The 27,774-nt window shown below is 49.9% G+C and overlaps 1 protein-coding gene across 6 annotated transcripts in view; it reads left to right on the top strand.

Moving 5' to 3' along the window:
• Positions 1 to 27,372, top strand: part of SEMA3B (semaphorin 3B) — a 46,386-nt gene extending 19,014 nt beyond the window's left edge. For 3 of the 6 annotated variants that reach the window (XM_073645170.1, XM_073645169.1, XM_073645167.1), the window contains 17 exons: positions 5,761 to 5,886; positions 10,863 to 11,017; positions 11,183 to 11,245; positions 12,256 to 12,375; positions 12,543 to 12,636; positions 14,345 to 14,464; positions 14,714 to 14,856; positions 14,963 to 15,080; positions 15,570 to 15,639; positions 22,823 to 22,967; positions 23,049 to 23,268; positions 23,352 to 23,443; positions 23,624 to 23,665; positions 23,750 to 23,907; positions 24,039 to 24,094; positions 24,586 to 24,725; positions 25,027 to 27,372. In XM_073645170.1, coding sequence (XP_073501271.1) covers positions 5,761 to 5,886; positions 10,863 to 11,017; positions 11,183 to 11,245; positions 12,256 to 12,375; positions 12,543 to 12,636; positions 14,345 to 14,464; positions 14,714 to 14,856; positions 14,963 to 15,080; positions 15,570 to 15,639; positions 22,823 to 22,967; positions 23,049 to 23,268; positions 23,352 to 23,443; positions 23,624 to 23,665; positions 23,750 to 23,907; positions 24,039 to 24,094; positions 24,586 to 24,725; positions 25,027 to 25,509 — 2,345 coding nt within the window. In that variant the 3' untranslated portion in view covers positions 25,510 to 27,372. Of the gene's footprint in view, positions 1 to 1,485; positions 1,667 to 5,760; positions 5,887 to 10,862; positions 11,018 to 11,182; positions 11,246 to 12,255; positions 12,376 to 12,542; positions 12,637 to 14,344; positions 14,465 to 14,713; positions 14,857 to 14,962; positions 15,081 to 15,569; positions 15,640 to 22,822; positions 22,968 to 23,048; positions 23,269 to 23,351; positions 23,444 to 23,623; positions 23,666 to 23,749; positions 23,908 to 24,038; positions 24,095 to 24,585; positions 24,726 to 25,026 lie in introns of those variants that run through there. The other 3 variants (XM_073645173.1, XM_073645168.1, XM_073645171.1) reach the window with 2 other exon arrangements.
• The last annotated feature ends 402 nt before the right edge of the window (positions 27,373 to 27,774 follow it).

Below are 27,774 nucleotides of genomic sequence, written 5' to 3'. Positions count from 1 at the left end.
AAATCTGTACATCACAGCGATCTGTACATCTTTAGTAAGGAGCCCCTCCCCCGCTGTTCTTTTTATCCTCCGGGTCCTCGTCTATTACTAATTATCGTCCCAGTTGCTGTTGATTTTGGCTTTACCTTCCCCATTAATTACTTCCTACACCCCCATCCCTCCATCTTCCCGGCCTTCTTTGTAAGTGTCGGCTCCTCTCATTACTCGTCCCCCCTCGCTCGATCCCTTTGTTTCGGGGTGAATGGGGCCCACACTTGTCACTGGCAGGAATGCGCCTCTTTCTGTGCCGTGTGTGACCCCCTCACGGGGATGTAGGGCTGCACATTACAGGGCGGGCGTGGGGTGCTGCCTGACCCTCCTGTGATACGGTTAGTGGCGGGCTCTGGTCGGGGCTCCGCAGCACATTGGGGTGGGGGGGCCTCCACAGTTGGCCTCTGTATTAGGAGTTTGGGTTATTTTTTTGCAATGTGCACAAATCTGCCGTCCTATTCTGCAGGCAGTGGGCGTTGTGGGAATGGAGGGCATGCTGAGAATTTGTGGCTGGTGGCCATGTGTCCGGCGCAGCTGGTCTGAGGCTCGCGCACGGCTCTGGCATCAGGGGACGGAGCGGACTCTCCTCTAGGGGGTGACAAGTCCCATTGTAAATGTATTCTCTAAGGTGGGTCCATGGTGCCACTGCTGGCGAGGGATGTGCCCGTACCTCCCCTGTGCTCCATCAGTATTGCCAACATGTCAGACCAAACGCAGAGGTGCTTCTCTTCACCTATTACTTCTCACAGCTGAGGGTTTGTTACCGTGTATCCAGCCTGGACATTAGTGAGGCGATCAGCCCGGCCTCCAGGCTGCTCCATCTACCTGCAGAGCGATCCCGGCGGTGCTGGTCTCGTCGGCCGGCACTGATGGGGCCTGTTCACACGCGGTGTTTTTGTTGTGTAAAGTACAGAACCAGCATAATGGCTGCGCTTCCTCACCTCTCGTGCACACGCTGACGGGTTTTCGCCGGGTATCTCGAGCCCTCCGGTGTTTTTTAACCAAGACGCAGCAGATCAATTCTTACTTAAAATGAAAAAGAGTGAAAACGCGACAAGAACGGCCTATTCTGCCGGCGCTTTTCATCACACAACGCTGGTTTATAGTGAAAAAAAAAAACGCTGCAAAAACAGCATGTGTGAACATTCCCATACATAAAAAAACAACAGGATCCCTATGATGTTTTCAGTTCCGATCTACGGACCTGCGGTCGGGCCGGGACCGACCTGTCATCCATGAGACGAGTTCCCAGTCACTGATGGCAAGCAGCGGTCCTGGAAATGGCGAGACACAATGTGACAGACTGCGATTGTGCTCCATCTATATAAAAGCAGGACCCTCTAACCCCAGGAGGGCGGTGGGCTCGGGCGCTGGGACAGTGAATTTCTGAGAATCCTACGCTCTGGTGTCCTCGCTGCTGTCTCTCCTCCCTCTCTCCTCGCTGGGGCTGGGAATGGTACAAGTGGGAGGGGAGTGGGAGACTCTCTCAGATGAAGAAGTAAAGTGCTCACCTCAGGGCTGGCGGGCAGACCCCACAGCAGCAGCAGCAGCAGCAGACCCCACAGCAGCAGGCACAGGACCCCTGCTCTCCCCTCTGCTGCTTAACCCTTTCTTTCCCCTGGAGTAGTAGGAGCAGGTAAGCTGTGCTATGGGATGATAAGGCATTGTATATTTCCTTGCTGGGATTGTCAGCTCTTGGGGACAGAGCAGTGCTCAGCATGGTGTAGCAGAGCCGGTTGTGTGGATATGGTCTGCAGGTGCATAGTGTACGGTGCTGTATGTATAATGTGACCTTTGCTTTACATGTGACCGGTGAGTAGACTGCAATCTACTCCGTGCTGGGTGTACTACTACCCCCATCATACCTAGTGTAGCGTTATATTCTATCATGGGCTCCTTACGACGTGTCCTTCTCCTCCGCACATCTGTGGGAGTTTTGTTTGTCATGTTGAGCCCTTGTTGTGGACGTCACGGGCGGCGCCGCGGTGTGAATGATCCGCTGTTCGTGCCACAACCTGAGCTCGTTCTGTAAACACTCGGCAGGTGCACGGACGCTGGATTTATAGAGAAAGCTATCGGGCGTCGCGTCCCACCATACCGTGGTGGGTTCTCAGACGCCCAGATCTCATGTGCAGATTTTGTGGCATTTTATGAGGACAGAGTACGGATGGCGCAGATGAGCCCGTGTGCGGTTTAGGAAGAATCAAGGAGCAAAGAGATGGAAAATGCTATAAAGACTCGCAGTTCATGTATGTAAAAACGGCGACAGCGTTGTCATTCTGCGAATTTCCACATATAGCGGATTTTGTTCTGCGCCTTTCCCACGCCGGGCGGCTCCCGGTATCTCACATCACGTGTGCAACCGATTTACAAAATATTAGGACTCAATAAAAAAGAAACTTATTTAAAACGTGCCCTCACGCCCGTTACCTGGGGGGCTACCTCTGTCTGTAGTCGTGTATCACCTGGCTCCGTCTCGGATGTTTGCTGCACTCGGACTCATCCCTCTTTGCCTCCTGCTGCGGCTCGGACCTCTCAGGTGCGGTGGCCTGGAGGGGTCACTTCTAGGCGGACCAGCATCTAATCCTCAGGGTTACAATCTCTGGAATTTCCATAACCGTGGAGCTACGAGGAAAGAAGGAAAAAATTCTTGCAAACTGCTAATCTTGAAATAAAGGAGATGTAGGAATTAGTGGCTAATACTGTTCTCCTGATGTCGGCGCAGGCTCTCGTGTGCGGTCACGGAGTCACATATGTGCTGGGTGACCACCATTTCATCTTCATAAAGACCCTGTTGTTGCATGTGACGTCGGCCGAACCCAGCAACAATGGCTTGTTATATCCGCTAATTACTTAAAAGGTCTGAGTTATTATAAAAGCTGAAACCTTCATCCATGCATCATCCGAAAATCTGGAGCAGATCACACAGGGAATTACATCCGCTGCGACGCTGCATAGCAATCATTGTGATAGTGGATGTAGCAGAGCCGGCGGTGCGCGCAATGCAGCACAACAGCCCTTCACTAGGCAGGACGAACGTGCGGGATCATCAGCTGTAGAAAGTGCACAGGGCTCTGTTCATACTTAGTAAAAATACTACAGGTTTACCATCTGGATCTACAGACACAAAATCCGCAAAAGTGGACGAGATGTTCCATCGATACACCGCAGAAAAGTCACCGCGAAAAGTCACCTGCAGGCGCGGCCGGCGCAAAATCGGTTGTTTCTGCAAATTTCACCCTTAGTAAAGCAAAAAGCAAAATCTGCTGCGAATCCACAACACAATCCACAGCTATAAGATGTTTATGCAGATTTTCTGCTAAATTTATTGCAAAATTCACAACAGATTTCTGTCCAAATTATGGTACAGTGAATGCATCCAAGACCTGTAATGGTGGCAACTGTCAGGACCCCATTATCATCTATCCCCCCCCCCAGACCTGTAATGGTGGCCACCGTCAGGCCCCCGTTATCATCTATCCCCCACCAGACCTGTAATGGTGGCCACTGTCAGGCCCCCGTTATCATCTATCCCCCACCAGACCTGTAATGGTGGCCACTGTCAGGACCCCATTATCATCTATCCCCCACCAGACCTGTAATGGTGGCCACTGTCAGGACCCCATTATCATCTATCCCCCCTCCAGACCTGTAATGGTGGCCACTGTCAGGCCCCCGTTATCATCTATCCCCCACCAGACCTGTAATGGTGGCCACCGTCAGGCCCCCGTTATCATCTATCCCCCACCAGACCTGTAATGGTGGCCACCGTCAGGCCCCCGTTATCATCTATCCCCCACCAGACCTGTAATGGTGGCCACTGTTAGGACCCCATTATCATCTATCCCCCCTCCAGACCTGTAATGGTGGCCACTGTCAGGACCCCATTATCATCTATCCCCCCTCCAGACCTGTAATGGTGGCCACTGTCAGGCCCCCGTTATCATCTATCCCCCACCAGACCTGTAATGGTGGCCACCGTCAGGCCCCCGTTATCATCTATCCCCCACCAGACCTGTAATGGTGGCCACTGTTAGGACCCCATTATCATCTATCCCCCCTCCAGACCTGTAATGGTGGCCACTGTCAGGACCCCATTATCATCTATCCCCCCTCCAGACCTGTAATGGTGGCCACTGTCAGGACCCCATTATCATCTATCCCCCACCAGACCTGTAATGGTGGCCACTGTCAGGACCCCATTATCATCTATCCCCCCTCCAGACCTGTAATGGTGGCCACTGTCAGGACCCCATTATCATCTATCCCCCCTCCAGACCTGTAATAGTGGCCACTGTCAGGACCCTGTTTTCCTCGATCACCCCCCTAGACATGTGGCCTTTCAGGACCCAGTTATCTCCTCTCCCCCATAGACATGTGGCCTCTCAAGCCCCTGTTACCTCCTATCCCTCCCTAGACATGTGGCCTCTCAGATATCCTCTATCCCTCCCTAGACATGTGGCCTCTCAGGACTCAGTTACCCCCTATCCCCCCTAGACATGTGGTCTCTCAGGACCCCGTTATCCCCCCCCCCTAGACATGTGACCCCTCTCAGGACTCCATCGTCCTCAGCCTCCAGCAATCACTGTTACTGATGAGTGTTTTCGGTTGCTTTCGCCCCTCCGCCTGTCATTAATTAGGGCGCTCGTCCGCTGGCCCCGCTCTCTGTTCTGCATTAATCTTTCGTTTCTACTTATCGTGTTTTATATTGTGCTAATAAAGAAGGGTTAAAGCAATGCCTGGACGGCCGCCAGCGCCCATTACACTTCACCAGGACATCAAAAGGGGAATCTCGCTTTGAAACTTATATTGAGATCTCTTCAAAAGCGCAAGTTCTCCATCATCCCCCGCCCTCGTTATCTGGAAGTGGCGGAGTAAATACTGCTCTTTTATGTTACTGGATCCCAAATGTAGGAGGGTTCTCCCCATCCCCTGCCCGCTCCAGGGGGTCCGTGTCACCTTATACCTGTTGTTTCCCACCTGTCTCCATGATGTGGGAGCTTCCCCGTGGTATATAATGGTTGATTTGGTAATAGGCTCCGTACACACAGACGTTCCTTTATCATTGTCACCCTATAAATCCCAGAACCTGACTTCTGCTCATCTTGTACCGTCCATTACACCCTACACCCACCTATGGCCGCCCACATCACTGGGCCGACCGCAGAGGACCCCTGTGGTCACACGGCAACAAAGCCGACTTATCCTCTGTGGCCTTTTTGTGCCAAATTCATCAAAATGGATCTCAATCATTGAGGATTCAGGGCCTAAACCTTGTTATAAAGGAACTTGGATGCAGCCTGCGGTGTAAAGAATGATAGTTTTGATTCAGGGAGTTTTAGCTGTAAGTTGTAGTAATCCCCCCCTCATGTTACATAGTGTAGACTGGAGGAGATGGTGGGATCGCTAGGTCTCCGGGTCATCCGCTGGATCCCATCGCTATGTGTATGGTATGGCTGTGGCACATCTGTGCATGTTGGGAAGTATTTGTCATCCAGTCCTGGAAACAAGTAGGTGATCGCCCGATAAGACGATGACCACGTAGTGTCCCCGGGGGGATCCTGGCTGGAGAGCGTCCAGGGATGTGATGAGGAGGAGGCTGGCTCGTGGCCACGCGGAGATACGAGCGGCTCGTGCTGGAGATGGTGTAATACTGGGGCAGGCGTCTGTCCGACCACTGATCCTACATGGAAAGATGAAGTGTAATGATGGCCGGCTTGTTTCTTGCAGATTGGAGACTCACCTGTGCCTCTAAGATGAAAGTTTTCCGCAGTCACCTGCTGATTGGCGTTTTACTGTGTTGGGGCGTCAAAGGGAACAGTACAGTGACCCCGCGCCTGAAGCTGTCTTATCAGGGTGAGTAGGGTGACCCCTCACTGTGCTATCGGGGTGAGTAGGGTGACCCCCTCGCTGTCCTATCGGGGTGAGTAGGGTGACCTCCTCGCTGTCCTATCGGGGTGAGTAGGGTGACCTCCTCGCTGTCCTATCGGGGTGAGTAGGGTGACCTCCTCGCTGTGCTATCGGGGTGAGTAGGGTGACCCCCTCGCTGTGCTATCGGGGTGAGTAGGGTGACCCCCTCGCTGTGCTATCGGGGTGAGTAGGGTGACCCCCTCGCTGTGCTATCGGGGTGAGTAGGGTGACCCCCTCGCTGTGCTATCGGGGTGAGTAGGGTGACCCCCCTCGCTGTGCTATCGGGGTGAGTAGGGTGACCTCCTCGCTGTCCTATCGGGGTGAGTAGGGTGACCCCCTCGCTGTGCTATCGGGGTGAGTAGGGTGACCCCCTCGCTGTGCTATTGGGGTGAGTAGGGTGACCCCCTCGCTGTCCTATCGGGGTGAGTAGGGTGACCTCCTCGCTGTCCTATCGGGGTGAGTAGGGTGACCTCCTCGCTGTCCTATCGGGGTGAGTAGGGTGACCTCCTCGCTGTCCTATCGGGGTGAGTAGGGTGACCTCCTCGCTGTGCTATCGGGGTGAGTAGGGTGACCCCCTCGCTGTGCTATCGGGGTGAGTAGGGTGACCCCCTCGCTGTGCTATCGGGGTGAGTAGGGTGACCCCCTCGCTGTGCTATCGGGGTGAGTAGGGTGACCCCCTCGCTGTGCTATCGGGGTGAGTAGGGTGACCCCCTCGCTGTCCTATCGGGGTGAGTAGGGTGACCTCCTCGCTGTCCTATCGGGGTGAGTAGGGTGACCTCCTCGCTGTCCTATCGGGGTGAGTAGGGTGACCTCCTCGCTGTCCTATCGGGGTGAGTAGGGTGACCTCCTCGCTGTCCTATCGGGGTGAGTAGGGTGACCTCCTCGCTGTCCTATCGGGGTGAGTAGGGTGACCTCCTCGCTGTCCTATCGGGGTGAGTAGGGTGACCTCCTCGCTGTCCTATCGGGGTGAGTAGGGTGACCTCCTCGCTGTCCTATCGGGGTGAGTAGGGTGACCTCCTCGCTGTCCTATCGGGGTGAGTAGGGTGACCTCCTCGCTGTCCTATCGGGGTGAGTAGGGTGACCTCCTCGCTGTCCTATCGGGGTGAGTAGGGTGACCTCCTCGCTGTCCTATCGGGGTGAGTAGGGTGACCTCCTCGTTGTCCTATCGGGGTGAGTAGGGTGACCTCCTCGCTGTCCTATCGGGGTGAGTAGGGTGACCTCCTCGTTGTCCTATCGGGGTGAGTAGGGTGACCTCCTCGTTGTCCTATCGGGGTGAGTAGGGTGACCTCCTCGTTGTCCTATCGGGGTGAGTAGGGTGACCTCCTCGCTGTCCTATCGGGGTGAGTAGGGTGACCTCCTCGCTGTCCTATCGGGGTGAGTAGGGTGACCTCCTCGCTGTCCTATCGGGGTGAGTAGGGTGACCTCCTCGCTGTCCTATCGGGGTGAGTAGGGTGACCTCCTCGCTGTCCTATCGGGGTGAGTAGGGTGACCTCCTCGCTGTCCTATCGGGGTGAGTAGGGTGACCTCCTCGCTGTCCTATCGGGGTGAGTAGGGTGACCTCCTCGCTGTCCTATCGGGGTGAGTAGGGTGACCTCCTCGCTGTCCTATCGGGGTGAGTAGGGTGACCTCCTCGTTGTCCTATCGGGGTGAGTAGGGTGACCTCCTCGCTGTCCTATCGGGGTGAGTAGGGTGACCTCCTCGCTGTCCTATCGGGGTGAGTAGGGTGACCTCCTCGCTGTCCTATCGGGGTGAGTAGGGTGACCTCCTCGCTGTCCTATCGGGGTGAGTAGGGTGACCTCCTCGCTGTCCTATCGGGGTGAGTAGGGTGACCTCCTCGCTGTCCTATCGGGGTGAGTAGGGTGACCTCCTCGCTGTCCTATCGGGGTGAGTAGGGTGACCTCCTCGCTGTCCTATCGGGGTGAGTAGGGTGACCTCCTCGCTGTCCTATCGGGGTGAGTAGGGTGACCTCCTCGCTGTCCTATCGGGGTGAGTAGGGTGACCTCCTCGTTGTCCTATCGGGGTGAGTAGGGTGACCTCCTCGCTGTCCTATTGGGGTGAGTAGGGTGACCTCCTCGCTGTCCTATTGGGGTGAGTAGGGTGACCTCCTCGCTGTCCTATCGGGGTGAGTAGGGTGACCCCCTCGCTGTCCTATCGGGGTGAGTACGGTGACCCCTCGCTTGAAGCTGTCCTGGAGACAATGGGAATGCCCACACTGGCCGGGCCGGGCGTCACTATAGCAGTGGGACAGACGAGGACGAAGTCAGGACTTACACTTCCTTTAGGGTTTCCCTTTCTACGATCCCTCTTGGCTGATCACGTCCGTCTGTTTGCTCTCCAGGCGAGCGGCTGTATGGGGGGGTCCGCCATTCATCTTATTGAGAGCAATGATGCTGTAATGGGGGGATATAAAGAGGCATCATGAATGACACTCGCACACACTTAACCTCTGACCTGTAAATGACTCTTATGGGGAAAGACTATTTATTGCCTGTGAGGTGGGGCACTGATGCCGGGGACGAGCCGCGTTATACTGATGCCGGGGACGAGCCGTCAGAGGCAATGTAGGAAAAACATGCTCCATGCATCCGGGTCATTTATTGTACGTGCCAGGAAGGTCTCCCCATGTAGATGGAGGCTGCGATGACACCGGTCTATAGAATATACTGGGGGACGGGAAGCTTTATTTTACGACAGTTCATGGGTGTATAATCTCACACATTCCTATTTGTGACCGGTCTGTACGATATACAATTAGACGCCAATAATACACCGGTGACTTGGAGAAGCTCACACGCTGGTAGTTGTTCCCATAGCCGGCGGCAGGGTGATTCCTGAATCGTTCCTTCTTACACCTTAGTAGGATTAGACGGTTGCTGAAGGTCTCCTCTGCCTCGTGAACAGCTCATGTAATGGATGCGTTATTGCTCATTATGGCCAAACACTTCTGAATTCTTTCCTCCTCTACCTCCTCAAAAGTGTCCAGATGGCGGCCACCAGCGGAGCTTGCCTTCTTGATGAGCTTATTAGCATCAGACGCCGCGCACGACATGACTGCGAGAAAGATGGCACCTGCCACTACGGACGGGTAGAACATTTCTACATTTTGCTGCAAACACTGAACGACCTTAGTTTCCGTAGAAGTACAGTTTGCTCGTCCCCTTCTCATAAATCCTCTCCGTATGGCACCTCCAGACCAGTTTGCTGTCCAAGTGGACCCCAAATATCTGTCACTCTCGACCCGCTCCACGTCCTGACCAGCGGCAGTGGCCGGTGAACCCTCCGTCTCTCTCCTGCTATAGTTCACCACCAGCTCATTAGTTTTCTTTATGTTTAGTTATGGTTAGCCGGGCACCAATCCAAAAAATCCGATACCACCTTCCTATATTCCTCCTCACCCCGGCCCCCCTAAAGCATCAGACTACCACGGAGTGATCCGAGAATTTTCGGAGATGGCAAAAATCAGATTTATACAGAAAATCTGCTGTATACAACTTGAAAAGAAAGGGCGAGAGCAGCATTCACTGAGGGGCCGCTCCCATCTGTACACACTCTCTGACAGGTGGTCCGTTATCCCATCCCTCATCCCCTCCTCCACCTTCATATCAGTCATCTCTCTGCATAGTAAGAGCGGCTGTAAGGTACTGAACGCCCTGGAGAAGTCACAGAGCATTGTGTGTACAGTGGTTCCATCAATGTCCAAAAATGAATGTACTGTATGTACCAGAGGCATGACCGCATTGGCCACCCCCAATCTATGCCGGTAAGCCAACTGTAGGGGGGCATCAGAAGCCCTCACCCTCCGACTCAAGCAAGCACTAATCGTTCCAACGGCTTCATAGCATGTGATGTTCAAGGAGTTGCCCCAATGTATTTAGCATGTGCCCATGTTTTTGTAATTACCTTTGGTTGTCCTTCTTGCCTGTGAGTGGCGCTATCGCTGGCCGATCACAGTCATCACGTGACCCCGGCTGCAGCCGGCTCTGATATCCGCTGATGTCACGACAAGATCCGGCTGCAGCTCCCCGCGGTGGATGCTGGGATGGCGGCGGGGTTACCCCGCATGTCACACCCGGCATCCACCGCACACTGTCCCTCTCCTCATTGATTGGGAAAGCGCATGGTGGATGCTGGGAGTGACGCGCAGGGTAACTCCGCCCACAACCCAGCATGCACCGCGAGGAAGAAAAAGCCGGATGCCTGTGAGCGGCCAGCTATAGCGCCACTCACAGGCCATAAAGACACAGCAACGTAATTACAAAAACACTTATGGGCACATGCTAAATACATTGGGGCAACTCCTTTTAGGCTACCTGATCTTGCTGTATTCTGCCGTGTATCAGCCAGGACAGAGGAGAATGGCCGCTCTCCTGCGAGTGCATCAGGGTTTATCCAGACCTGGAGGTCAATGCAGCTCTGGAGGTGACTGGAGGATAAGACATGATGTAACAGCAGAATAGTGACCGCAGCTCTGGAGGTGACTGGTGGATAAGACACAATGTAACCGCAGAATAGTGACTGCAGCTCTGGAGGTGACTGGAGGATAAGACATGATGTAACAGCAGAATAGTGACCGCAGCTCTGGAGGTGACTGGTGGATAAGACACAATGTAACAGAAGAATAGTGACTGCAGCTCTGGAGGTGACTGGATAATAAGACATGATGTAACAGCAGAATAGTGACTGCAGCTCTGGAGGTGACTGGAGGATAAGACATGATGTAACAGCAGAATAGTGACTGCAGCTCTGGAGGATAAGACATGATGGAACAGCAGAATAGTGACTGCAGCTCTGGAGGATAAGACATGATGGAACAGCAGAATAGTGACTGCAGCTCTGGAGGTGACTAGAGTATGGTAACACCATGGCTCGTGATGCCTTTGTACACAGATATGATTACACCTATGATCTTGTGTGTCCCCCAGATCTGTCTCTGCACGGTCTGCGCACGTTCACCATCAATCGCTCCTGCTGCTTCGACGCTCTGCTGCTGGACGAGGAGCGCAGCCGCCTGTTCGTGGGGGGTAAGAATTACCTGCTGTCGCTGAGTCTGGATAACATCACACAGAAGGAGCTGCTGGTAAGATCCGCCGGCTTCATTATCACCAGTGATCTACAGAGAGATGCCCACACGTGGGAATATGATGCCAGCGCTGTGACCGGAGCAGCCGGTATATTCCTCTCCCCATAGTAGTGTCCGGCGGTCGTCACTGATATGTAATAATGTGACGCTTCCCCCCCGCAGATTCCGTGGCACGCACCCGTGGAGTGGAGGGAAGAGTGCAACTGGGCAGGAAAGGACATTAACGTGAGTGCACAAGCACCAGCGCCCCCTGCTGGGAGGATATATTCTGCGGGTTACCAGATGTGGCATTTTCTATAACTCAGCGCTGCAGCAGTTTCAGAACTACAACTCCCATCATGCCCCGAGAGCCTGCCTGGTGAATCAGGCGTCGATCGCTTACGTACATGCCGCTCAATCATCTGATCATATGAAACTTTGCTATTTCATCAAACTATTTTTAGGGGGTTTTCAGCGACTCTTCTTAGGGTCAGTAATGGGAACCATGTATGTCTGATATCCAAACGCTAAAAACCGTCCTGATCCAGAGTCTTCTGTATTAACCGGGCTCTGACCGCGAGCGCCGACCTGGAGACGTAAGAGAAGCTGAATGCCCCTAGAAAGCGTCAGAGCTTCTCCTGACACGCAGACCCCTTAGCTGCACTTCTGCCGGTGACGCAGAATTAACCCCGAAGTTGTGTGAGGCGACGCTTATCACCTCCTGCGCTGCCACCTGAGCGGCTCACACCCCATCTCCCAGCATGCTCGGCGGCCTGTTTGCTTTCTGAGCCATTAATGGGTTCAGTGGGTTAAAGTGCACACGATGAAATAAAGGTGCAGGTGATGGAAGGGTGTGAGTCCATCTAGGACAACGTCCCGGCTCTGAGGTTACACTGGATGTAGGAGCAACGGGCGGCAATGGCTCCTGCCTCATCCCTAGAAGTGGCCATAGCAGTGTTGGCAGCCCCCCTCGATGGTTAGTATGGAGAGAAGCCCCCGGCATCCTGCACCGGCTGAGCATTCAGGGTCAAGTATGGGGGGGTGTCTGTGATTTAGTGCATTCCAGCTTGAAGGTGCGACTCCCCCTCCTCTTGAGCAGTGGGGTCCTCTCCATGTGTGAGTTATGCCAGTTATCTGTAAGGCGTGGGGGAGGGACGCGCTCCCTGCTGTATATGGCGCCCGCTGGCTCTCCGGGCTGTACCTTGTCATTTCTACAAGTTGTGACATTGCAGCCTCATTCCATTTTCCTCTTGCAGCTGGAATGTATGAACTACGTGAAAGTCCTGCAGCTGTATAACCGCACTCACCTGTTCACCTGCGGGACGGGCGCGTTTCACCCGGTCTGTGGCTTCCTGCACGTGGGACAGAGAGCCGATGTAAGTAGCCATATTGGTGGAGGCAGTGACTGCGCCTGTAAGGAGGAGATACAGACATGTTACTCCATTGGGAGCCGCAACCATCTGCAGCAATTAACACCAGGAGGAAATAAAACAGAGGACGGCTACGGCCGGAGGACATCGGTAATGTGTCGTGTTGTCTGCAGGACGCCGTGTTTAAGCTGGACGCCAAGACGCTGGAGGACGGGAAGGGACGCTGCCCGTACGACCCCAAACATGCCGCAGCCGCCATACTTGTGGGTGAGAAGAAATGATTCTGACTCCTGAGAAACGTCATTTATCATCTGTACTGTTCCATAAAGCCCCATACGGTGCACACACTGGGGGTCATATCTCACAGGACAGCGCCTGGCCCCCCCAGCGGAAAGCACACGTTGTATGATCACCCCCACATATAAATGCCGGCCCAGCTATATACAGCAACGTGGTATGTCGCATGTATACTCTGCACAACCCCCTCTACAGATATATGTTTATACTAATATATAGTAGCGATTCACACGCTCTGGTAGGCTTTAGGCAGTGTTCACACAGGCAATGCAGATTGGTCCAAACAGGTGCAGTTTTGTTTTCTTAAAGCTCCAAGGGATTCATACCCAAAAAACAAAAAAAAACGCAAAACAGCGTCTTCTGGGCACAAAGGTATCACAGCCAATAACCAGCTCTACTATCAGCACTTAACTCAGTGCGGGGTCACCCCAACCAGGACAGTCCTTTCTCCCACCGCAAACTTCATACACAGAAGAGGCTGATCCCCTCCCCCCACCCCCAGTATCAGTATCACCATCACCTTTAGCCTAAGTTCCAGCACCAAACAGAAGTGTTCAACTCGGGACGACACAGTTCACACTGACATGCTGCAGCTTCCACACACAGACTGCTCAGCTTTCCTAGCTGATCCATGCAGTCTCCATTCAGAGAGACAAAAAAAACCTAAAGAGATGAACTGAAGTATAAGTTGGTGTGCAGGAAGCGTGTAGGCGCATGTTCACACTGGCCACTAAACAGACCAAACCCCAAAATAAAAACCTAAAGAGCAAATACCCTGCAGTAAATATACAGCAATAGTGCATGAAAATAATATAGAGTACTTGGTTAACATAATTTTGATAAAAAAAAAACTTAAAAGCTGTCCCACCACGTCACGATGACCCCATGTAGAACAGTCCTAACCTCTAGTATTACAACCTTACCTGTTGTCAAGTGACGTAAATGTGAAAAAGGGCTGAGAAGGACTGGGACCCGGCTAATGGACACCAGGCATGGGGAACTACATGAATGTAATGTCCACTGTGACGTGGTGGGACAGGTTTTAAGTTTTTTTGATCAAAATTATGTTAACTAAGCACCTTATATTACTTTCATGCACTATTGCTATTTACTTACTTACTGCAGGGTATTTGCTTACTATGTTTATATCTTGGGTTTTGTCCATTCAGAGAAACCTCGGCACGTCTCTCTCTGTTACAGCTCACATTTTGGCTGGACACTCACCAGCTTCAACAGAATCCACTCCGCTTCATCCAGCAGACTGACACCTAGTGACCACAGGCCCTGATTCTAGTAAAAAGCTGGGCAGGTGCATCTAATCAGGACCTGCAGAGCATATATATATATATATATACATACACACACACACACACACACACACACACACTGTGTATATATATTGAAACTGTACACAGCATATATATATATATATACAGTGCAAAGTGTGTATATTTATTATATATATAACAAATATACACACTCTGCACTGTATCCCCTATATACATATAGTACATTACACAATATATATATATATATATATATATATATACATACACTCTGCACTGTATCCCCTATAACTATACTATATACTGATATCATGTCGGCACATTAATCTTTTCCGCATTCCTGGGAAGCTCAGCTGATTTAACCATTTCTCCTCCGCTCTTGGTCCCCATAGGTGATGAGCTGTATTCGGGGGTGGCCACTGATCTTATGGGGCGAGATTTCACCATATTCAGGAGCCTGGGCCGCAGACCCCCTCTGCGCACGGAGCAGCACGACTCGCGCTGGCTGAATGGTGAGCTGTAATCTTATCTGCAGGGGGTAACGTGGCCCCAGGGTGGACTAGGGGCGGTGGTACAGTGGAATGTGGCTGACGCGGTGGTGGAGAGCGCCTCGCTGTGTAGTGGGTGCTGGAGAGGCTCTTACCTGACCGAGTACCATGTGGGGGAGGGCATGTTACTGTCTGCGAGCGATCAGGTGATTAGTACAAGTCAGATAGACATTACGCTTCTGTAAGACCCTCTGTGTAACATTCTCCTTCTAGAACCAAAGTTTGTAAAAGTTTTCTGGATTCCGGAGAGTGAAAACCCAGACGATGATAAAATCTACTTCTTTTTCCGTGAGACGCCGGTGGAGGGCCTGGGAGGGGTGAAGCTGTCCTACGCCCGGATAGGGCAGATCTGTCGGGTAATTACTTTATAGCTAACCTATGGCTAATCTGTAACCTGGCGGCTCGTCACCCCCAATCCATCTAATGTTGCTGTCATTTATGGGGGTCCATTGTGTCTTACAGAACGACATGGGCGGCCAGCGGACCCTTGTGAATAAATGGACCACGTTCCTGAAGGCGCGCCTCGTGTGCAGTGTGCCCGGGAAGGAGGCAGGGGGCGACACTTACTTTGACGAGCTGAGTGAGTTGGTTGGTTGTTTGGGGTTTGTTGGCAGTAACTATGTAATACGACATTGTGAGGACGCGGCTGATGGGGTTTATGGCGCCGTGGTTAAACATTACTTATATGTGCTCCATAAATAATTTAAGAATATAACCACGGCAGCGAATGCGAGACAATGACACGAGGCATCGCCCACAATAACCCCGACAGATCACAACCCGCTCACCTGACAAGGACACAAGGCTGGGACTTGTAGTGTCTGGAAGTCATAGTAGATTTCTCTGCAGCAGATAAAGCCGATGAGAAGCTGCAATCACAGAGAATATATACGTTATATACATTAATAATGTGACGCTGACGCAACAAAAGGCAAAAATATACGAGGTGCACTAAACACCCATCCTCTGTAATACAGGTATTATTCACTGTGACATTAATATTGCTGCAAAATATAGAAAACGAGTCAAAATCATAGCGATGACTAAGGTTTGTGCTCATCTCCTATAGAAGACGTATTCCTGCTGCAAACGAGGGACAGGAGGAACCCACTGATATATGCCCTGTTCTCCACCGCCAGGTAACAGGCCACAACACCCGGGAAGAGGTCAGAGATATTACCAAGATATTGTGTACATAGGTTACTGATCCTGTATTATACTCCAGAGCAGCACTCATTATTCTGCTGGTGCAGTCACTGTGTACATACATTACATTACTGATCCTGAGTTACCTCCTGTATTATACTCCAGAGCAGCACTCATTATTCTGCTGGTGCAGTCACTGTGTACATACATTACATTACTGATCCTGAGTTACCTCCTGTATTATACTCCAGAGCTGCACTCACTATTCTGCTGGTGCAGTCACTGTGTACATACATTACATTACTGATCCTGAGTTACATCCTGTATTATACTCCAGAGCTGCACTCACTATTCTGCTGGTGCAGTCACTGTGTACATACATTACATTACTGATCCTGAGTTATATCCTGTATTATACTCCAGAGCTGCACTCACTATTCTGCTGGTGCAGTCACTGTGTACATACATTACATTACTGATCCTGAGTTACATCCTGTATTATACTCCAGAGCTGCACTCACTATTCTGCTGGTGCAGTCACTGTGTACATACATTACATTACTGATCCTGAGTTACATCTTGTATTATACTCCAGAGCTGCACTCACTATTCTGCTGGTGCAGTCACTGTGTACATACATTACATTACTGATCCTGAGTTACATCCTGTATTATACTCCAGAGCAGCACTCACTATTCTGCTGGTGCAGTCACTGTGTACATACATTACATTACTGATCCTGAGTTACCTCCTGTATTATACTCCAGAGCAGCACTCATTATTCTGCTGGTGCAGTCACTGTGTACATACATTACATTACTGATCCTGAGTTACCTCCTGTATTATACTCCAGAGCTGCACTCACTATTCTGCTGGTGCAGTCACTGTGTACATACATTACATTACTGATCCTGAGTTACATCCTGTATTATACTCCAGAGCTGCACTCACTATTCTGCTGGTGCAGTCACTGTGTACATACATTACATAACTGATCCTGAGTTATATCCTGTATTATACTCCAGAGCTGCACTCACTATTCTGCTGGTGCAGTCACTGTGTACATACATTACATTACTGATCCTGAGTTACCTCCTGTATTATACTCCAGAGCGGCACTCACTATTCTGCTGGTGCAGTCACTGTGTACATACATTACTGATCCTGAGTTACATCCAGTATTATACTCCAGAGCTGCACTCACTATTCTGCTGGTGCAGTCACTGTGTACATACATTACATTACTGATCCTGAGTTACCTCCTGTATTATACCCCAGAGCTGCACTCACTATTCTGCTGGTGCAGTCACTGTGTACATAAATTACATTACTGATCCTGAGTTACATCCTGTATTATACCCCAGAGCTGCACTCACTATTCTGCTGGTGCAGTCACTGTGTACAAACATTACATTACTGATCCTGAGTTACCTCCTGTATTATATTCCAGGGCTGCGCTCACTATTCTGCAGGTGCAGTCACTGTGCACATACATTACATTACTGATCCTGAGTTACACCCTGCATTATATTCCAGAGCTGCACTCACTATTCTGCTGGTGCAGTCACTGTGTACATACATTACATTACTGATCCTGAGTTACATCCTGTATTATACTCCAGAGCTGCACTCACTATTCTGCTGCTGCAGTCACTGTGTACGTACATTACATTACTGATCCTGAGTTACATCCTGTATTATACCCCAGAGCTGCACTCACTATTCTGCTGGTGCAGTCACTGTGTACATACATTACTGATCCTGAGTTACATCCAGTATTATACTCCAGAGCTGCGCTCACTATTCTGCTGGTGCAGTCACTGTGTACATACATTACATTACTGATCCAGAGTTACATCCTGTATTATACTCCAGAGCTGCACTCACTATTCTGCTGGTGCAGTCACTGTGTACATACATTACATTACTGATCCTGAGTTACATCCTGTATTATACTCCACAGCTGCACTCACTATTCTGCTGGTGAGGTCACTGTGTACATACATTACATTACTGATCCTGAGTTACGTCCTGTATTATACCCCAGAGCTGCACTCACTATTCTGCTGGTGCAGTCACTGTGTACATACATTACATTACTGATCCTGAGTTATATCCTGTATTATACCCCAGAGCTGCACTCACTATTCTGCTGGTGCAGTCACTGTGTACATACATTACATTACTGATCCTGAGTTACATCCTGTATTATACTCCAGAGCTGCACTCACTATTCTGCTGATGCAGTCACTGTGTACATACATTACATTACTGATCCTGAGTTACATCCTGTATTATACTCCAGAGCTGCACTCACTATTCTGCTGGTGCAGTCACTGTGTACATACATTACATTACTGATTCTGAGTTACATCCTGTATTATACTGCAGAGCTGCACTCACTACTCTGCTGGTGCAGTCACTGTGTACATACATTACATTACTGATCCTGAGTTACATCCTGTATTATACTCCAGAGCTGCACTCACTATTCTGCTGGTGCAGTCACTGTGTACATACATTACATTACTGATCCTGAGTTACATCCTGTATTATACTCCAGAGCTGCACTCACTATTCTGCTGGTGCAGTCACTGTGTACATACATTACATTACTGATCCTGAGTTACATCCTGTATTATACTCCAGAGCTGCACTCACTATTCTGCTGGTGCAGTCACTGTGTACATACATTACATTACTGATCCTGAGTTACATCCTGTATTATACTCCAGAGCTGCTCTCACTATTCTGCTGGTGCAGTCACTGTGTACATACATTACATTACTGATCCTGAGTTACATCCTGTATTATACTCCAGAGCTGCACTCACTATTCTGCTGGTGCAGTCACTGTGTACATACATTACATTACTGATCCTGAGTTACCTCCTGTATTATACCCCAGAGCTGCACTCACTATTCTGCTGGTGCAGTCACTGTGTACATACATTACATTACTGATCCTGAGTTACCTCCTGTATTATACCCCAGAGCTGCACTCACTATTCTGCTGGTGCAGTCACTGTGTACATACATTACATTACTGATCCTGAGTTACATCCTGTATTATACTCCAGAGCTGCACTCACTATTCTGCTGGTGCAGTCACTGTGTACATACATTACATTACTGATCCTGAGTTACCTCCTGTATTATACTCCAGAGCTGCACTCACTATTCTGCTGGTGCAGTCACTGTGTACATACATTACATTACTGATCCTGAGTTACATCCTGTATTATACTCCAGAGCAGCACTCACTATTCTGCTGGTGCAGTCACTGTGTACATACATTACATTACTGATCCTGAGTTACCTCCTGTATTATACCCCAGAGCTGCACTCACTATTCTGCTGGTGCAGTCACTGTGTACATACATTACTGATCCTGAGTTACATCCTGTATTATACCCCAGAGCTGCACTCACTATTCTGCTGGTGCAGTCACTGTGTACATACATTACATTACTGATCCTGAGTTACATCCTGTATTATACTCCAGAGCTGCACTCACTATTCTGCTGCTGCAGTCACTGTGTACATACATTACATTACTGATCCCGAGTTACATCCTGTATTATACTCCAGAGCTGCACTCACTATTCTGCTGGTGCAGTCACTGTGTACATACATTACATTACTGATCCTGAGTTACCTCCTGTATTATACTCCAGAGCGGCACTCACTATTCTGCTGGTGCAGTCACTGTGTACATACATTACTGATCCTGAGTTACATCCAGTATTATACTCCAGAGCTGCACTCACTATTCTGCTGGTGCAGTCACTGTGTACATACATTACATTACTGATCCTGAGTTACCTCCTGTATTATACTCCAGAGCGGCACTCACTATTCTGCTGGTGCAGTCACTGTGTACATACATTACTGATCCTGAGTTACATCCAGTATTATACTCCAGAGCTGCACTCACTATTCTGCTGGTGCAGTCACTGTGTACATACATTACATTACTGATCCTGAGTTACCTCCTGTATTATATTCCAGGGCTGCGCTCACTATTCTGCAGGTGCAGTCACTGTGCACATACATTACTGATCCTGAGTTACATCCAGTATTATACTCCAGAGCTGCACTCACTATTCTGCTGGTGCAGTCACTGTGTACATACATTACATTACTGATCCTGAGTTACATCCTGTATTATACTCCAGAGCTGCACTCACTATTCTGCTGCTGCAGTCACTGTGTACGTACATTACATTACTGATCCTGAGTTACATCCTGTATTATACCCCAGAGCTGCACTCACTATTCTGCTGGTGCAGTCACTGTGTACATACATTACTGATCCTGAGTTACATCCAGTATTATACTCCAGAGCTGCGCTCACTATTCTGCTGGTGCAGTCACTGTGTACATACATTACATTACTGATCCAGAGTTACATCCTGTATTATACTCCAGAGCTGCACTCACTATTCTGCTGGTGCAGTCACTGTGTACATACATTACATTACTGATCCTGAGTTACATCCTGTATTATACTCCACAGCTGCACTCACTATTCTGCTGGTGCAGTCACTGTGTACATACATTACATTACTGATCCTGAGTTACGTCCTGTATTATACTCCAGAGCTGCACTCACTATTCTGCTGGTGCAGTCACTGTGTATATACATTACATTACTGATCCTGAGTTATATCCTGTATTATACCCCAGAGCTGCACTCACTATTCTGCTGGTGCAGTCACTGTGTACATACATTACATTACTGATCCTGAGTTATATCCTGTATTATACCCCAGAGCTGCACTCACTATTCTGCTGGTGCAGTCACTGTGTACATACATTACATTACTGATCCTGAGTTACATCCTGTATTATACTCCAGAGCTGCACTCACTATTCTGCTGATGCAGTCACTGTGTACATACATTACATTACTGATCCTGAGTTGCATCCTGTATTATACTCCAGAGCTGCACTCACTATTCTGCTGGTGCAGTCACTGTGTACATACATTACATTACTGATCCTGAGTTACATCCTGTATTATACTCCAGAGCTGCACTCACTATTCTGCTGGTGCAGTCACTATGTACATACATTACATTACTGATCCTGAGTTACATCCTGTATTATACTGCAGAGCTGCACTCACTACTCTGCTGGTGCAGTCACTGTGTACATACATTACATTACTGATCCTGAGTTACATCCTGTATTATACTCCAGAGCTGCACTCACTATTCTGCTGGTGCAGTCACTGTGTACATACATTACATTACTGATCCTGAGTTACATGCTGTATTATACCCCAGAGCTGCACTCACTATTCTGCTGGAGCAGTCACTATGTACATACATTACATTACTGATCCTGAGTTACATCCTGTATTATACTCCAGAGCTGCACTCACTATTCTGCTGGTGCAGTCACTGTGTACATACATTACATTACTGATCCTGAGTTACATCCTGTATTATACTCCAGAGCTGCACTCACTATTCTGCTGGTGCAGTCACTGTGTACATACATTACATTACTGATCCTGAGTTACATCCTGTATTATACTCCAGAGCTGCACTCACTATTCTGCTGGAGCAGTCACTGTGTACATACATTACATTAATGATCCTGAGTTACCTCCTGTATTATACCCCAGAGCTGCACTCACTATTCTGCTGGTGCAGTCACTGTGTACATACATTACATTACTGATCCTGAGTTACATCCTGTATTATACTCCAGAGCTGCACTCACTATTCTGCTGGTGCAGTCACTGTGTACATACATTACATTACTGATCCTGAGTTACATCCTGTATTATACTCCAGAGCTGCACTCACTATTCTGCTGGTGCAGTCACTGTGTACATACATTACATTACTGATCCTGAGTTACATCCTGTATTATACTCCAGAGCTGCACTCACTATTGTGCTGCTGCAGTCACGGTGTACATACATTACATTACTGATCCTGAGTTACATCCTGTATTATACTCCAGAGCTGCACTCACTATTCTGCTGGTGCAGTCACTGTGTACATACATTACATTACTGATCCTGAGTTACCTCCTGTATTATACCCCAGAGCTGCACTCACTATTCTGCTGGTGCAGTCACTGTGTACATACATTACATTACTGATCATGAGTTACCTCCTGTATTATACTCCAGAGCTGCACTCACTATTCTGCTGGTGCAGACACTGTGTACATACATTACATTACTGATCCTGAGTTACATCCTGTATTATACCCCAGAGCTGCACTCACTATTCTGCTGGTGCAGTCACTGTACATACATTACATTACTGATCCTGAGTTACATCCTGTATTATACTCCAGAGCTGCACTCACTATTCTGCTGGTGCAGTCACTGTGTACATACATTACATTACTGATCCTGAGTTACCTCCTGTATTATACTCCAGAGCTGCACTCACTATTCTGCTGGTGCAGTCACTGTGTACATACATTACATTACTGATCCTGAGTTACCTCCTGTATTATACCCCAGAGCTGCACTCACTATTCTGCTGGTGCAGTCACTGTGTACATACATTACATTACTGATCCTGAGTTACCTCCTGTATTATACTCCAGAGCTGCACTCACTATTCTGCTGGTGCAGTCACTGTGTACATACATTACATTACTGATCCTGAGTTACATCCTGTATTATACTCCAGAGCTGCACTCACTATTCTGCTGGTGCAGTCACTGTGTACATACATTACATTACTGATCCTGAGTTACCTCCTGTATTATACTCCAGAGCTGCACTCACTATTCTGCTGGTGCAGTCACTGTGTACATACATTACATTACTGATCCTGAGTTACATCCTGTATTATACTCCAGAGCTGCACTCACTATTCTGCTGATGCAGTCACTGTGTACATACATTACATTACTGATCCTGAGTTACCTCCTGTATTATACTCCAGAGCTGCACTCACTATTCTGCTGGTGCAGTCACTGTGTACATACATTACATTACTGATCCTGAGTTACCTCCTGTATTATACTGCAGAGCTGCACTCACTATTCTGCTGGTGCAGTCAATGTGTACATACATTATATTACTGATCCTGAGTTACCTCCTGTATTATACTCCAGAGCTGCACTCACTATTCTGCTGGTGCAGTCGCTGTGCACACACATTGCTGTTCCTGACTTATGTTCTGCATTTGCCCCTTAGTTCTGTATTTCGCGGTTCTGCAATCTGTGTCTACACCATGAATGATGTCCGCAGAGCTTTCCTGGGGCCCTTTGCACACAAGGAAGGACCGAACTACCAGTGGGTGTCCTATCAGGGCAGAGTGCCCTATCCTCGCCCAGGAATGGTGAGTGATCGGAGGGAGACTGATGGATTCTGGGTGGCAGGTTTTGCAGCTGCCATGTTGAATTATCTCCTCCTTTTCTAGTGTCCCAGTAAAACTTTCGGGAGTTTTGAATCCACTAAGAACTTTCCAGACGACGTGCTGCAGTTCGCCCGGAATCACCCGCTCATGTTTAACCCTGTAACTCCTGGCACTGGGAAGCCGATCTTCCTGCACAGTCATGCTGACTTCACCTCCACGCGGCTTGCTGTGGACAGAGTGACTGCGGCTGATGGAGAATATGACGTCATGTTCATTGGCACAGGTGAAAGCTGCGTCTCGTCCTATCAGTAATGTCCTCTGGTGCCTCTACCTCTGACACGGTCCTTTCTCGCTCTGCTACTGTAGATGTGGGCACCGTACTGAAAGTGATTTCTGTGCCTAAACAGAGCTGGACCGAGAGAGAAGAGCTGGTGCTGGAGGAGCTTCAGGTCTTCAAGGTAGGAGCGGCAGACGTAAGGCTTCCAAGGGCTCCTATGCACCCACACAAGTCTGGGGGCCCCTCTTGTTTACGAGCTCCGTAGATTGGTGGTGGTTGTTATAAATGTCACTACATGTTTGTGGGGTAAAGTCTTGCGTTTAGTTGTTCCTGACATGGTTGCATCTTCCTCTCGGTGCAGAATGGGTCCCCCGTCACCAGCATGCAGCTCTCGTCTAAGCGGGTAAGAAGGATTTTGCAGTGTTTGTAATTCTCTTTGCCAGTGTTTGTTACTCCCGTCTTAACATTGCTTTTACCTTCTCCACAGCAACAACTGTACGTGGGGTCAGCGAGCGGCGTCTCCCAGGTGCCCCTGCATCGCTGTGGGATCTACGGAAAGGCTTGTGCCGAGTGCTGCTTGGCAAGGGATCCATATTGTGCCTGGGATGGCGCCAGCTGTACCCGTTATCTACCCAACACCAAGAGGTAAAAAGACTCATGCCAAAACTATACCATCCCCCCATATTAATTACGCAACCCTAACATGCCCGTATAGTAACTATTACTGCCAGGGTAGATGGGCTGCCATCACAACCATGTACTCATGTCTCACACAGGAGGTCTCGTCGTCAGGACGTCAGAAATGGAGACCCCAATACGCTGTGTTCTGGAGGTGAGTTTTATACACCTTTTTATCCGGCCCGTACATCGGTCAAGTGTCAGATGTTGTGTTACATCGCCTGATTTTGGCATTTCCAGGCCACGATTTGGACAATTGTTTATCCTATATCCATAGACAGCTGTGGGCTGAGCCTGTACATGGGATGGATGTCTCTGTGTGACTGGCTCTGGGGGGTCACGGCTCGGGCTCTGGGGGGGGTCACGGCTCGGGCTCTGGGGGGGGTCACGGCTCGGGCTCTGGGGGGGGTCACGGCTCGGGCTCTGGGGGGGGTCACGGCTCGGGCTCTGGGGGGGGGTCCCGGCTCGGGCTCTGGGGGGGGGTCCCGGCTCGGGCTCTGGGGGGGGGTCCCGGCTCGGGCTCTGGGGGGGGGTCCCGGCTCGGGCTCTGGGGGGGTCACGGCTCGGGCATCCTGCGGTATTATTACTACAGTATGTGATGCGCTTGTGATCGATCCTTTCTTCTATCATCGTTTCTCCTCACAGAGCAGCAGAGACTCAGCGTCCAGAAGAAACGCCTATACGGCGTGGAGGGGAGCACAGTCTTCCTCGAGTGTCTCCCCAAATCTTTACGAGCTCAAGTCACATGGATCCACCAAAAGGCACCAGAAACGCCAAGGAAAGAGGTAAGAACTACGATCCTTCATATTTATTGAAGAAACCTTCAGTGTGATCAGTGGCGCCACGTCCTGCTCACCTCCACGGCTCCGTGCTTTCCTCCAGAGTCCTCATATGATGATATAATCTACGTATAATGTGACATAACTCTGCTTTACGTACGTTGCACTAGTTTTAATTCTGTCTCATGCTCCAGTCCCTTCCAAAGCTGCAGACTCTGGCTCCATATGAGTCGTCCGCTCTCAGGACCCCTCTCTGTTGCTCCCGTTTGTTCCCTTTACATGAATGTAATTTTTCTCTTCTTTGCAGGTGCAGTTTGATGAGCGCGTTATAAAGACGGAGCGCGGCGTCCTCCTGCGCAGTGTCATGAGGCGTGATGCTGGGAGTTATCTCTGCCATTCCTCAGAGCATGGCTTTACGCAGCTTCATCTTCAGCTGGATCTCGAGGTCATCCCACCTTCTCGGGCCGAGGAGTCGCTGGGTGCTCACCGTGGATCACAAATGAGATGGTATCATGACTTTATGCGTCTCGTTCAGCAGCCAGGCTCCAAAGGAGAGCAAATGTGTGAGGAGCTATGGGCTCGTAGGGGCCGCACATCTCACCCTACCGGGTCTCAGGGTGCACCCCAGATACCACCAGCCTTTAAGGGCCCCGGAAGGCCTCTGCCTCCACTCAGTATGAAGGCAAAAGCACAAAAATGGAAGCACCTGGAGGAAAAGATTAAAGTGCGGAGTCGCCGGACGCATGAGCACCAAAGGGCTGAACGCGGACCCAGAAGTGCCCCGAGTTAGATGGTGACATCTCTATGAACCTCTAAACTGTACGTGGTGCCGGAGCTGGTAGGGGGTAACCTGTGAGGGGTGGAGGGTGGGCTGTATCACTGTACTGATGAGCGATAGAACAGCGTACAGACTTCATTGCTCCATAACCCTATGTCCTCCCAAATAGTATTGCCCCTATAACTCATGGTGAAGGTGGGAATACAGAATATGTGCTATATGGGCTCAGCCCCTGGGTCACCCTCCAGATCCCCCCTATTTATGAGCACTCCAATTATCCTAGGGCTGCAATCCGCAAAGTCATTGAATATGCAGACGAAGGGCTGTGGCCCTGAACTGGACAGCAATTGTGGAATATAGACCCCATGTTACAGGACTGCAGCTGAACGTCAGCTAATTCATTCCAAGTCTGGACCCAAGTTTATTAGGGAAATCCACTATTCTGTAGAGAGAATCCCAAACCATCCATGGTGCAAAACCCAATCCATATACTGACACAGTAAAGCAAACAGTTGCTTTACCTACCAGATACCACTGACCGCCCAATACCGATGCCAGACCGTGCTTCGACCGTCACTGCCTGGGACAAAATGATCCTTGACGCGAGCTTTCCACTGCCTCCATCGTGAAAGACATTTCTACCGGCACAGAACTGATCTGGATTACAGCAAATTTCTCCAAAGTTCAAAAACTTGAAATTATTTGAAGAGAACGTAACACATGTCCATGGTTGATGTGGAAAGGTGATGAGAACCATGAGGTGCAGGCCGTGGTCTGTTCTCCTGGATACTGGGGGGGCTGCAGCCCTGTGTGCCGGGGACCATCCCAGCGTATCAGGACTGTTACCCAGGCTCAGTGCCTGGTCGCCCTATACAATGATGAGGGTTGTCCGCATTAGTCCCGGCACACAGTTCTCCATCGCCGTTGTTACAATTAGCACTGGAGACGCCACGTGCCTATAACTCCTCTTCTTCATGTAAAATACAATGATTTATCACATACCGGCGGCCAATGCCCAGCCTTCTGGGACATGGCACAGTATATGGTCCACTACATACCGGCGGCCAATGCCCAGCCTTCTGGGACATGGCACAGTATATGGTCCACTACATACCGGCGGCCAATGCCCAGCCTTCTGGGACATGGCACAGTATATGGTCCACTACATACCGGCGGCCAATGCCCAGCCTTCTGGGGCATGGCACAGTATATGGTCCACTACATACCGGCGGCCAATGCCCAGCCTTCTGGGGCATGGCACAGTATATGGTCCACTACATACCGGCGGCCAATGCCCAGCCTTCTGGGACATGGCACAGTATATGGTCCACTACATACCGGCGGCCAATGCCCAGCCTTCTGGGGCATGGCACAGTATATGGTCCACTACATACCGGCGGCCAATGCCCAGCCTTCTGGGGCATGGCACAGTATATGGTCCACTACATACCGGCGGCCAATGCCCAGCCTTCTGGGGCATGGCACAGTATATGGTCCACTACATACCGGCGGCCAATGCCCAGCCTTCTGGGACATGGCACAGTATATGGTCCACTACATACCGGCGGCCAATGCCCAGCCTTCTGGGACATGGCACAGTATATGGTCCACTACATTTCATACAACGCCTTAGCGTCCAGTGACATTACCGAGACCCCCATCCCCCTCACCAGACCCCTTCCCCCACTACAGACAGATTATTTTTTATTAGTGTAAATATCTTTAAATATAAAATTAACCCTTTCTGCTGCTACAGGTCTAAGAGTCCAGCCCCGGCTGGTGATTGGCACGGTTGGAGAAGTACTGGATAATATTATGTGCGAACTGGAGACAGAAAATGAACTATTAACTTAACACAATAAAAGCAATTATTTAGAGACGTGTGGATTATTGTAGGCCGTCTGTGGATAGTGGAAGGACCTGCCCTGACTTCAGGGGGGCTTCATACGCTGCATGTGATGCTCCAGGCGGCCAGAGCCCACAATCGCACAGTATTACTACTGATAGTATTTCTGTACAGGATTCCTCATTAAGTGAACCAGGGCAACATGAAATGCCTCGTAGCAAAAAGCTATGCTCTCCCCTGAAATGCTTTGGCGGTGACAGGGATATCCAAAAATTAAAATGTATCCTCTACCCGCAGTGTAAGGGATTAATAACGCACTGATCACTCGGGGTCTGATAGCTGGGACCACCAGTAGAAAGAGGGGCTCACACAGTGAAGGTCAACCTCTGCTCCATTCACAGGGGGCTCTGACTTTCCTGGGCTTGCTGGGG

This window comes from Phyllobates terribilis, unplaced genomic scaffold, assembly GCF_046119375.1.
Source record: "Phyllobates terribilis strain yellow unplaced genomic scaffold, ASM4611937v1 Scaffold_8__6_contigs__length_399053987, whole genome shotgun sequence".
Classification (NCBI taxonomy): Eukaryota; Metazoa; Chordata; class Amphibia; order Anura; family Dendrobatidae; genus Phyllobates; species Phyllobates terribilis.
The sequence above is the reverse complement of the archived record's forward strand: the minus strand, read 5'-3'. Positions and strand labels throughout refer to the sequence as shown.